The 12,881-nt window shown below is 40.2% G+C and overlaps 1 protein-coding gene across 1 annotated transcript in view; it reads left to right on the top strand.

Moving 5' to 3' along the window:
• EPB41L4A (erythrocyte membrane protein band 4.1 like 4A) overlaps positions 1-12,881 on the top strand; it is a gene marked incomplete at both ends in the record, with an annotated part of 257,309 nt that overhangs the window by 243,979 nt on the left and 449 nt on the right. Inside the window, 4 exons of the mRNA XM_082837350.1 lie at positions 6,516-6,563; positions 7,154-7,222; positions 7,822-7,932; positions 9,015-9,096. Of these exons, the coding sequence (XP_082693476.1) occupies positions 6,516-6,563; positions 7,154-7,222; positions 7,822-7,932; positions 9,015-9,096 (310 nt within the window). The remainder of the gene's footprint in view (positions 1-6,515; positions 6,564-7,153; positions 7,223-7,821; positions 7,933-9,014; positions 9,097-12,881) is intronic.

Genomic DNA, 12,881 nt, shown 5'->3' with positions numbered 1-12,881 from the left:
TATTTTGTTTTATAGTTTTTGAGGATGGGAAGGGAGGGTTTGTCTGATACCAGTTACTCCATTGGACCAGAAGTGGAAGTTCAAGAATATTCTTTTGGGGCTCCCCTGGTGGCGCAGTGGTTGAGAGTCCGCCTGCCGATACAGGGGACACAGGTTCGTGCCCCGGTCTGGGAAGATCCCACATGCCGCGGAGCGGCTGGGCCCGTGAGCCATGGCCGCTGGGCCTGCACGTCTGGAGCCTGTGCTCCACAACGGGAGTGGCCACAGCAGTGAGAGGCCCGCGTACGGCACAACAAACAAACAAGCAAAAAAGAATATTCTTTTGAGGTAGAGTAATATCTTTGAATTGGATATTGCTTCTGTCAGATCAACTGAAATCAGAAAAGAGCCTAATGATACTTTGAATTTAAAATCTTATTTAAACTTTCTTTTAAATCTTACCTTCATGATAAAAGTATCAGATCAGACAGAGGGTTATTTCAGAACAATGCAGTTGTATGAGAGAACCCCATTAAGAGTTTGATGTGTACCTTTCTGGAATTTAGTGTTAAAGCAAACCGTGAAGAGACTTAGTAAATGTTTGTGGGTTGACGTTGTAACTGAACTTGATTGCTTAACTATATAGCTGATATGGCCAAAGTACAGTTAACAAAAAAATCTGTTTTAAGAGTAGTTCATTCAGAAGTTGCTCTGGCTGCTGAGTAAAAAGCAGATTGAGAAAGACAAGGAAGCAGGAAGAGCAATTTAAAAATACTTTGGTGGTCCAGGTGCAAGGTGGTGGTGGAATTGAAGAGAAGTGGATGAACACACATTTTGGAAGGAGAGCCAACAGGTTCATAGTGTGAGAGATACTGTGGATGAATTTTGAGTTGATGGATTAAGTGGATAGACATGCCTTTTTACCCACTCCATCCATGAGATGGAGTGAGGTGGTCTGGGGATGTGTGAGAAGTGACAAGATTTCTGTTCCATTAGGTTTGAAAAACCAAGTGGGTGATCAAATGGAAATGTCAGGTAGGCAACTGGATAAAAGTGTTCAAATTCTACAAGATGATGGATTACTTTATTTAGGACAAACTGGGCTCTGCCTTTTATTTGAGCTATGACATTAAAAACCCGAGGTTTGTTGACAATTAAGAAAATATCTGCTGGGTGCTATCGTCAGACCAGACCTCTGTCTGCCTTCTGCGTCTCCGAGTGTTAGCTTATTACCTAATCTCCACAAACTTTTAGTGTCGTGTCTACAACACAGATGATACCATCCTCATGAGATTTTGCTGAACATTATTAAGTCAGATCACGCACGTCAAGTGACAGCGTAAATACTTAATTGCAGTTACTGTAATTAGTAAGTTCTCCAGGTCTCAGTTTATCTGTATAAACAAGGTACTTGATTTTTTTTCCCTTGAAATGAGGAAGAGCTGAGAAGTGAAGAGAGTCGGGTGGGGCCCAACTCACATGAAAATTAGAATTTGGGAATTTAGGAATCACTACAGCTTTTTTTTTTTTTTTAAGTTAAAACATGGTTAGAGCACCATCTGAAGAAAGTAATTAAAATTGTTCTTCAGATATATTTATGAGTATATGTAGCATTTCAGATATATAGTAAACCACATATCTCTCAGTTACTTCCATATTCTTGAATTCCTACTACAGTGTCTGTAAATTGCCCATGTAGAGGTATCCACTGAGGATGAATGTTATGATACATCATTCATACATGATTCACTCATTGTTTTTTAAATCTCCAGTGATAAACTAGAAACTTGTGTTTATTATTAAATGCCAGAGACATACAGTAGTATAAAATACAAAATCTTCTCTCCTAAAACACATTAAACTGAAATATGATTGGATATCATCTAGAAAAATGTGAGAAGTATGGTTTTATCCAGTTTATTTTTCAGTTGCATTGCCATTAACGTTTTCTTATCATTAGGAAACTTAGATGAAACTTCTTTTCTACATGGATGAATTTTTACTCACTGGGATATTTGGAGGAGGCATCAAAGCTGAAACAGTTAAGTTCTCATAGGTTCAAGCTGTGTGTGCATGAAGGCTTAGGCTCCCCCTGGTGGTAATAATGTCTTACTACTTCTATTGAAAAATGCTACTGTGGAAGATGAAGTGGTCAGGGTAGAAGGATGTTCCCAGTTAAACACAGAACAGAAGTCTGGGCCTTAGATAAAGATTTAGCGTGAAGTCCCTGGAAGTGACTCCTGAGCGATATTCAGCAGCTAGGTTTCTGGGCTCTGTGACTTTCTAATCTAATTGGCTTTCTAATCTTTCTTTAATTCTGAGAGGGGGAGAGGGAAGGAGGGGAAGATTAAGACATCTAATCATATCTATTCTGAGATATATGTTAAGTGCTTTGAATTCTTTAAATAAAGATGTTTTGTAAACTTAGTTTTCTTAGTAACACATTTTCAGCTCTAAATTTCCTTCTATGGCAGTGGTCAGTATAAGATCACAAAAATAATAAGTCAAATGCTGTCATACTTATTATTTTATTTTCAGTATAATACACAAAATGTAGTATATTATCTACTATACTATAATATATAGCATATGTTATATGCTGTACTATATAATATATGGCATATATTATATATGCACTATATATAATATATGCCATATATTATATATACACTATATATATATAATATATGCCATATATTATAGTGTAATATTTTCTAGGTAATATAATTAGAGTATTTGGAAGATGCAGAAGAAGACTATAAGGAAGAAGAAAAATTATTTCTAAATGATGTCTCATCAAAGAAATTTCTCTGAAAGGTGAATATTAATTTGAGTTATTGGTATAAGGTGTGTATGAGGGATACTTTTGAAAGATATTGGACTAATACTGGACTGCATGTATATTTTATATATACATTGTACCTATGGACAACTCACGGTTTTATTTCCTTAGGAATTTATTTGGAGAGTTCAAGTAAAACACCTACATAATTAAGCCTTTTTGATTAAGAAGAATGGCTGTTAAAATTCTACAGCTTCCTGAATCCACAAAATGTTGAGCTGCACCTAATGAAATCATCCTAAATTACTGATGAAATTTGTGCAGTTGTCAGCATAAAAATGATATAGTTCTCATTAGCATGTAGCCTGTGTTTACATTTATTAAATCACAGGTAGTCTAGCAGTTGGAGATTAGCGTGTTTTTTTTTTTTATAGCCTTGGGACTTTTCCTTGTCTTAAAGCTGTTTGAAACTGCTGGCATTTCAGAACTCAGTTTGGTTAAATATATGACTATTATGTTGCTGTAGAATTTAAACATATAGACTAAATTCCTGAATTTTTTAAGACCAATATTTATGGCTAGAAGGACTGATCTTCTTTTAAGGTAACATTTCTGCTAATTTTTCTGAGATGGGAATGAAAGGCATTTCTTGTGGAATTGCAGCATTAATAACTTTTAAAAAAAAATTGACGTATAGTTGATTTACAATGTTGTGTTAGTTTCAGGTATACAGCAAAGTGATTCAGTTGTACATATGCTTTTTCAGATTCTTTTCCCTTATAGGTTATTACAAGATGTTGAATATAGTTTCCTGTGCTGTACAGTAGGTCCTTGTTGTTTATCTTTTTTACATATAGTAGTATGTATATGTTAATCTCAAACTCTTAATTTATCCCTCCCCCCCCCATAGTAGCTTTTTAAAACATGAAAATACCTTTTTTTTTTTCTTTTCTGATAATTAACGTAAGAAATTCTCTTGGCTAAAAGAAAAACATCAGGGCTTCCCTGGTGGTGCAGTGGTTCAGAGTCCGCCTGCCGATGCAGGGGACACGGGTCCGGGAGGATCCCACATGCCGCGGAGTGGCTGGGCCCGTGAGCCATGGCCGCTGGGCCTGCACGTCCGGAGCCTGTGCTCCGCAACGGGAGAGGCCACAGCAGTGAGAGGCCCACATACCGCAAAAAAAAAAAAAAAAAAAAAAAAAAATCAGACACGATAGGAAAGTATAAATAAGAAAATAAAAAATTACTTGCAATTCCAACACTCAGAAATATCTATTGTTATCAGTTTTTTGTATGTTGCTCATGTTCATCATCTTTCACCACCACTAGGCCTGGTGTGGTGGCCTTGGGGGGTGTGTCCTCCTTGCCCCTCATTGCTTTTTCTTATTCTCTTCCCCTCCTCCCTCAAAGCACTTAGCTTTGAGTCTTATGCCATCAGATTATTCCTTCATTCTTTTAAGATTTAGTTCCTGCCTCAGTGTCATTCTCTCCAACACTATTCAGTAGCCACATACTGGATCTTTACAATAACTTGGCCTCTTTGTTCCTTCACGAAACCTTAGCTGTTTTACTGCCTCATCATACCTTTGACCAGTGGTTTCAAATCTGGGGCAGTTTTCCCCCGCAGGGGACATTTGGCAATGTCCAGCATCATTTTTGGTCGTCCCACTGGGAAGATGTTACTGCATCTAGGGGTCAAGGCTGTGGGTGCTACTAATCATCCTACAGTGCACAGGACAGCCCCCGGCAGCTAAGAATTATCTGACCCAAAATGTCAGTAGTGCTGAGGTTGAGACACCCTGCTCTAACTTGAAGATAGCCTCACTACTGCACCTTCCTGAAATAAGAATGATTCCCAGCAGAGTAGCTTCCTAACCTAGATATTATATAATACTATGGATTATTGGGTGACTTCCTGTAAGAATCAGATGCTGATGTATAATTACAATGCAACCATCTCTCTCTGGGAACAGAATAATAGCTTAGTGCTTTTAATATTAGCACCTTCTCTGGAAGTATCATTGAATGTATTGTCTATTGTCTAGTGAATCAGACCAGCCAAATGTAGGAAAGGCAGATCCCATATAGGAAATCCTTCCAAAGAAGCATTTAAGTTTTTTAAGCATACAATTTTATTCTTTATAACGAACTCTACCTTTAACAATACCATATTTTATATGTCTGAGACCAAGGCTTCATCTCCTCCCCCTTATCTTCTTTAAAAAAAAAATTTTTTTTAATTAATTAATTTATATTTGGCTGTGTTGGGTCTTCATTGCTGCGCGTGGCTTTCTCTGGTTGCAGCGAGCGGGGGTTACTCTTTGTTGTGGTGCGCGGGCTTCTCATTGCGGTGGCTTCTCGTTGCGGAGCACGGGCTCTTGGTGCACAGGCTTCAGTAGTTGTGGCTCGCGGGCTCTAGAGCACAGGCTTAGTAGTTGTGGCGCACGGGCTTAGTTGCTCCGCAGCATGTGGGATCTTCCCGGACTGGGGCTCGAACCCGTGTCCCCTGCATTGGCAGGTGGATTCTTAACCACTGCGCCACCAGGGAAGTCCTCCTTCCCCTTATCTTCTGTGTTTGACTCCTTTTGAGTTGATTAAAAGGTCTTTACAGATTTTTTTTTTCTCCACAAAGGAAAAGCCACTTAGTCAATTCAATTGCCAGAAAGTAATTTATTGTATTCTGTGAGCTCAGAAAGCCCTACCAGAATGCTTCAGTAATGCCCTTATTAACTGAGAAAAACAAAATCAATGATAATATCATATGCTGAAAGTAATATTGAGCCCAGAAATGCTGATACAGATTATGAATGTAAAATTCCACAGGACAGAACATCAGTGGCTTTGTTTAGCTCCAGGCATTTTAATTGTTAGGGTTTGGGTTTTTTCTTGGGGCCTTTATTAGACCTTGGTTCTCTTGAAAGGACTGACGAAAGCTTATTTTCTCACTAGGAAAAAAAAAAATCATTCTGTGGCAACAAGTGCTGTGATCATAGATTTCCAGTTCTCATTGCTATTATGGGGAGTGTGAACACCTGAATGCTGGCTTTGAATTTCTCATTCTAGGAAATTAAAAGTAGTGGTACGGTTTCTATTCAAGTAGTTCTTGGAGCAGAAGAGATCTGTGGGCTCTGTATATAGGATGGAGAAGGGCATGTGGGGGGTGGCAGCACAGGCCACAGATAGGTTCCAGCTTTGTGGGCCCACGCCGTGGCCCGGAAATGCAACATCAGATGCAACAAGAAAGGACAGTGGGTCAGTGGCGCACAGTCTGCCAGTCTGGCTGTCCCACCATTTTCTTTGCCCTTGCGGGGCTGCTTCCACTAGGTAATCACAGATCACGTTGGGACTCGTTCATATTAATAGAATCAGGATGAATTCTTTTGCCTTTTCTTAGAAGTAATTAGCAGGACCAGAAACAGAAGCCTCAAATCATTCTTCATTGTAAAACCACCACTGGAGGGTGTGTAGATTTGCCCCTGTAGTTCTAAGCTCTTTCATTAAATGAAGCCCTGGTTATGGCTGGTTTTTATGTGATTTTTTTTTTTAGTGGGCTAGCAGATAAATTGTCTGGTATCTTTGTACTAACCATCCCACATTAGCCCTCCCTGTCCAGTCTTTCCTTGTCTGGTGTCAGCGGGCAAATAAGAACTTCACAGTCTGGAAACTGTTAATGTTGTAGCTCTTCTAAAGTTAGAGATCAGATTGTTAGATGAAGCATGTTTGCAGAGATGAGTGTTGTTTTTACTATTTATAGGAGAAGTCCCGATATTCAAGCAAAAGAAGAGTTATGGAAGCATATTCAGTGAGTACTGTTTCTAAAACCCATGTGGTTTGAAGGCATTTACAAGGAAGACCACTGACACCAAGAGGCAGCCTCGGGCTGAAGCCTGTCAGGTGGCCTTCACTGCCGTCATTCTGTGGAGCCTGGCACTCAGTGGTGGTGCCTTACCACACCAGCAGACCTCTGCAGGCAGCCCTGACATCTCCTCTCCTGAGGCCCGTTAGCCTCGCCTGTAAATGAACCTCAGACAGGCCAATATTGTATAAATAAATATCAAGGAAAAGAAATTTGTAAGAAAAAAAGACACCTGCTACAGGGGAGAGAAGCAGATCTTTTGTAGGGAAATGGAGGTGGCTGGAGAGTCATCTACATTCTGGATATAGAAAAACTGGAAGAAGGTAGAAGAGCTCTAGAAAAGGTTTTCCTCCCATTTTTTTCCTGAAATACATCCTAGTTTTAAAATCTTCGTTCCTGGCTTATACTCTGTTAGTTTTATTAACACCGTGTTTTGCAACAAGATTAGAAAGGGGGAAACTCACCTGCCAATTGTGAAAGGTGTTAGTATTTATACCAGTATCAAAACTTTAATTCTCATGCTCATTCCCTTCTAGAAAGGAACTTGTGGATCCATCTGGACTGTCAGAAGAACAATTAAAAGAGATTCCATACACTAAAATAGAGTATGTCTTTGAAAATCTTCTTTAAAAAGTTTTATTAATATTTGTAAATGAGTAATCCATTCTTACTCTTCAGTGGTGTTCCATTCAGTGCTTTGTCTTTACATTTTAACTAAAATTAAAAATAACTATAGAGGAAGAAGTAGAAAAGAGGGTATTAAAGCTAATTATTCATTCTGTACTGCAATCACTCTCTCTCTTATTAACTGCCTGTTTGTAGGTGGTCCACTTATACTGGGATTTTTTACACTAAATAAGGATCCTGGCTGGCTGAATCCAGGGAGGGATTCAGTCATGGAGGGCAGACTGTAAAGTTATATGGGGATTTTCGACTTCACTCAGGGTTGGTATCCCTAACCCAGTATTGATCAAGGGTCAACTGTACTATAAAGTTTTATTTTCATGTATGATGGAGGCAGTTTTCTTTTGTTAACTTGTGAGATTGAAGCCACTTAGGCTTTCCAAGCTTAGAGGAATCAAGTTCTTTTTAAAACTCTCAAAGTTATTATTGCTTTGCAGTTTCAATATTAAGGAAAATCTCCAAATTATCCTGTTCTGACTTCTGCTGTGTTTGTCTCCACGGTTTTTGGTGTCTTGTTTAGGACTCAAGGTGACCCAGTCCGCATCCGGCATTCACATTCACCTCGAAGTTACCGCCAGTATCGCAGGTCCCAGTGTTCAGATGGAGAGCGATCCGTTCTCTCAGAAGTGAAGTAAGTAGGCAAGTGTGAGTACATCATCACCCTCACGGCTCCAGAACAGCACAGTACAATAGAACTTTCTGCAGTGATGGAAGTATTCTATGTCTGTGGCTATGGGGTGTTTGAAATGTGGCTAGTGTGACCTAGAAACTAAAAATCTAATATTATTAATTTTCATTAATTTAAACTTAAGCAGCCATGTGTGGCTAGTGGCTGCCGTACTGGATAGCACAGACCTAGACTATACTTAGGCTGAATTATGGCCCTTCCAGGCTATGCACTGAAGCTTTCAGAAGAAAGAGAAAATGCATGAGCTGTTCTATTTTGAATAATAAATGCATCCGTATTTGAGAGAAGTTGGCATAAGAGTTTCTTTTGGAACTGATGGCATTTTGTCTTCTTTTACCACAGCAAATGTTATATATTACAGTAGTTTGTTTCTTTGTGTTATTTAGTTTCTCTTTCGAGGAAAGTGGCCATATCTCAGCTTGACATGATAGGTACTATATGTTAAATGAATGTGTTAATGAAATAACTATGCATCCATTTGTAAAAGTACTGTAGTCATGGAAATTCATGTACTTGGTATTGCTGGATAGGAGTGTCAGCCATTAAACTCTGAATTAAGGCTTAAAACTTTGATAAACATTAACAAATTGGGAGATAGGCTAGCCCGTTGGAGAGAGATATAGGCTGGGTTTTTTTTTGTTTTGTTTTGCTTGTAAAATGTAGGCCATTGCTGTCTATAGCTCCATAGATTTATAAAAAAAGAATAAATGACCAATAAGTGTTTCTCTAGAAACAAATCAAAAATCCATTTATACAACATATCACAGTAAGAAAAGCACATGGGAACCATACCTATGTTATATTCTTGGTTCTTCTAGTTATTTGCCGTGATTTTGGGCAAGTTACTTAACCCGTTGAATTCAAAAACATTTATTAAATGCCTATCTGTGTAAAGCACTGTGGTAGGCAGTGTAAGGAAGACAAAGATATGTAAAACATGCTTACTTTGCTATAGCCCTTTTCCACCTCAGATTGTGATTCTAGGTACTGCCTCAGTCATTAATTCTAAAACTGACTCTCTGCAGTTCAAAAACGGATCTTGTACCTCCACTTCCTGTGACCCGATCTTCAGATGCTCAGGGTTCTGGTGGCTCCACAGTTCATCAAGTAGGTAATAATCAAGTTTTAAGAAGGTGTTGTACTGATGACAAGATTCTGTGTTTAAAAAAAAACATGTACAAAACATGGAAGGAGAAGGAAGGAAGGGTGTGTGTTCAAGACAAGGCACAACCTGGGAAGAGTTACATTAGCGGTGAGAGCTAGAGGTAGTGTAAGGTCTAAAATGATCTGAGGCTTGGGGCAAAGCCAATGATAACAAAGATCGTAAGATTGTTTGGAGCCAGAATAAAGAAACAATGGGCTTCACTAATTTTAAAAAGTATGTCTAGATTATTTTTTGAGTCAGAGAAACAGGGATAAAGTGGTAGACTCAGAGGGGGCCCATGTTCGATCGTTAACTGATGGCAGACAGAGAATTACTTAAGTCCTATTTTATTTCTGTCTTCTTCATCAAAGAGAATTACTTTTCTTCTGGAAATGTTTAGAAAATGTGGTCAAAACGGAATTCAAGGACATGGCAAAGCATCTAGCTGCCTTAACAAAATCAATGTAACACTCAGCTGAATTAGATAGCTGTTATCAGGGGAGCACTGTAGCAGACATTTCAGCAAGGTGTTTGACATCATCTCTCATTGTATTTTTTTTTAATGCGATAGAAAAACATGGAGGCTGTGTAAGGTTGTTGGATGGATTTATATCTGTTTAAATCATTACTCCAGAAACAAACTTGATGTTTATAATGGATCAGTATCAGCCTGTTGTTTGCAGTGGATTGTTTGGATTGTGGATCCCTTTGAAAGGCAATTATAGCTACTGTCTCTTCCCCATAAAAATGCATGTAAGCACATATTTAATGCACATAAGCATATAATTCAGGAAGTTCATGGACAACCTAAGAACCCTGACTCCAGCATATCCGTCATATACTGCCCTGTGCTTATCTTGACTCATTTTTGTCAGTGACTTGAGCAAGGACAGAAAAAGCCTGTGCTAATTTAGGTTAGGTTCCCTAGGAAGAGATTCTGCAATGGAGGTTTGCATGGAGGAGGTACACTGGAAAGTGCTCTTAGGAGATAGGCAAGAGTTGAACTGAGTGGTATAGTCCCAATAAAGGCATCAGATGATCCCATGGGGAGCTCTGGAGCTGAGATGGCTCTTCTGATTCATCCCACTTGGAGACAAGGGGGCTGGGCCTTAAACACTCACCATGTAGCAAGTGACTGGGTAAAGGGTGCCCCTGGGAGGGGGCATGACCTTGCACAAGGTGGCTCTCTTTAGCGCAGGGCTGTTCGTGGGGAGGGGCTCAGTTTTGGTTTTTTTAAATATTTATTTATTTATTTTTGGCTGCATTGGGTCTTTGTTGCTGTGCGCGAGCTTTCTCTAGTTGCGGTAAGCAGGGGCTACTCTTCATTGTGGTGTGCGGGCTTCTCACTGCCGTGGTTTCTCTTGTTGTGGAGCATGGGCTCTAGGCACGTGGGCTTCAGTAGTTGTGGCTCGTGGGCTCTAGAGTGCAGGCTCAGAGGTTGTGGCACATGGGCTTAGTTGCTCCGTGGCATGTGGCATCTTCCCGGACCAGGGCTTGAACCCGTGTCCCCTGCATTGGCAGGTGGATTTTTAACCACTGTGCCACCAGGGAAGTCCCAGGGGCTCAGCTTTGAGCTGTATGGCAGCCAACACTCCAAGCTGCTGGGGAATGAATGCCTCAGTCTGGAATGGAGATCTGAGTGGTTAACCACAACTTCCACTAAAATCTGTGTAATTTTTGATTAGATAAATCTGGGAGAGCTAATAGTTTATCCAAACAATTTGTTTCAAGTCAATAGCACTTTAAAAAAATTACATTCATGATTAGTTGAGGCTTCACATTCAGACAGGACCTGCATTGGTGTCTCCTTGTCTCCACACACCACTTGTGTGACTCTGAACATTGTTTAACTTCTAAGACTAAATTTCTTTGCAATGTAGATAATAACCTACCTCTTAAAGTTGCTGGGAAGATTAATAAGCACTGTTAACTTTTCAAAGCTCTTTTTTTTTGGGTCTTAAATTTAAGTTGGCTTCAATACAAATGGGAATTTCATGTATTTTTGCTTTTCCAACTACTCTAGACACTCTAATCACCATCATTTAGGAATCTCAAAAAACTTAAATTATACACATGAAATGTTGAAAGAATAGCCGTCACTGTGCTGCATACAAGAACAACTCACATGCACCTTTTAATCAGTGGCACTGATTCTAAGCTTGTCTCTGGGATCCTTTGATTTTGAATTCAACAGCTATCTAATGAGCACATCTAAGGAGTGACAAGGCACTCACTGGGACAGTCAGCAAACTACAGCCCAAGGGCTAAAGTTAGTCTGCAGCCTGTTTCTGTACAGTCCAGGAGCTAATAATTGTTTTTATGTTTTTAAAGGGTTGCTTGTGGGGAGGGAAAAAAATATGCAATAGAGACAGAAGGTAGTCTATAATCTGGCCCTTTGCAGAAAATGTTTGCTGACTCCTGGCCTTGACACATAATACATAAAAGTAAACAGGTAAAACAATTTAAAAAACAACAACTAGGTAAGTATTATGAAGAAACAAAGGTCTGAGTTAGAAAACGAACATATGACCTCACTTTAGAAAGATAGGGCAAAGACGGTCTCAGAAAGTGACCTGTAAAGCTGAAACTCACAGGTAGAGAAGGAGCCAGCCATGTGAGTATTTGTGAAAGGCTGATGGAAGCAGAAGAAAGAGCTGAGGCTGGAAAGGGCCGGGGTGTCTGAGGTCTGAGCAGAGTAAAGGGGAAGGAGGGTGGATAATGCAGGGCCTTAGATGCCATGGTAAAGAGTTTGTTTGCATTTTATTCTGAGTGCCAAAAGGAAACAACTTACCTGGCTGCCATGTGGAGAAAGGATGCAAATGATATGGGGAAGTGGGAAAGCTGCATTTCCTAAGTTCCAGAATGATGCCAGATTTCTGCTAGTGGCCTGGCCTGCCTATACCTCACCTTACTTTTTCATGCAGAAGCCTGGTAAAAGTGGGGTGGATTAGAGACTTTGATTCATTTTCTTTATTCCTTTAAGGTGTGCAGGCAGAAGAGATAGGTTCAACCCTCAACAAACTTAAAAGGTAGTGATTCTTCTGATATATTAGCTCTCTATTCCCCTGCCCTGACTTACTCATGCTCTGGTGTCCTCCTCCCTCTCCCGTTACCTAGAAACCTGTCCCAAACAGATAACGTCGGACGATCCAAAATTAGCTTGATTTGTACTCCTCATGCTTAGCAGAATTGTTGCTCCATCGGTGCCTCTCTGAATATGAGTAAATCAAATCAAGCCAGCTGTAGGAACAGATGAAAGACAGCCGCTTAGAGGGTAGTTTATTTTTAGCCCAAATGAATCTCAAAATAATGAATTCTGGAGTGTAGCTCATTATGTATGGGCAGGTACTTGTGCGGAAGGAAATACGCTTGTTAGCCAGATCTACTGACAGCTTGGGCCATCTCTAAAAGGAGCTAAGAGCAGGTCTGTTAAGCAGAAGAGGGAGCTGTGGAGGCACTTTGGTGTCATCCTCAGGGCCTCCACCTGTGGCTGTGGGAGGACATGACCCACTTCCAGAAGCCCTGGGTGTGGTGCTCAGGCTCTGGCAGCTCCACTCCCATTTCTCCAGGATGGGGCCACCGCAGCTAACAGGGAGCTCTAGCCCCAAGTGATGCGGGTCCCCAGGGCATTGTGTTGTACAGGTTTCTTTCAGTGACTACTGAAAATACAATCAGGGAAAAGTAAAAATTACCCCCAGCTCCCCATGCTCTTCATCTCTCTGCCCCTCCTTGGAAAAGCAGGAGGCCT

Source organism: Leucopleurus acutus (genome assembly GCF_964270905.1).
Source record: "Leucopleurus acutus genome assembly, chromosome: 3".
NCBI lineage: Eukaryota > Metazoa > Chordata > Mammalia > Artiodactyla > Delphinidae > Leucopleurus > Leucopleurus acutus.
This window is presented reverse-complemented; position numbering and strand designations above follow the sequence as displayed.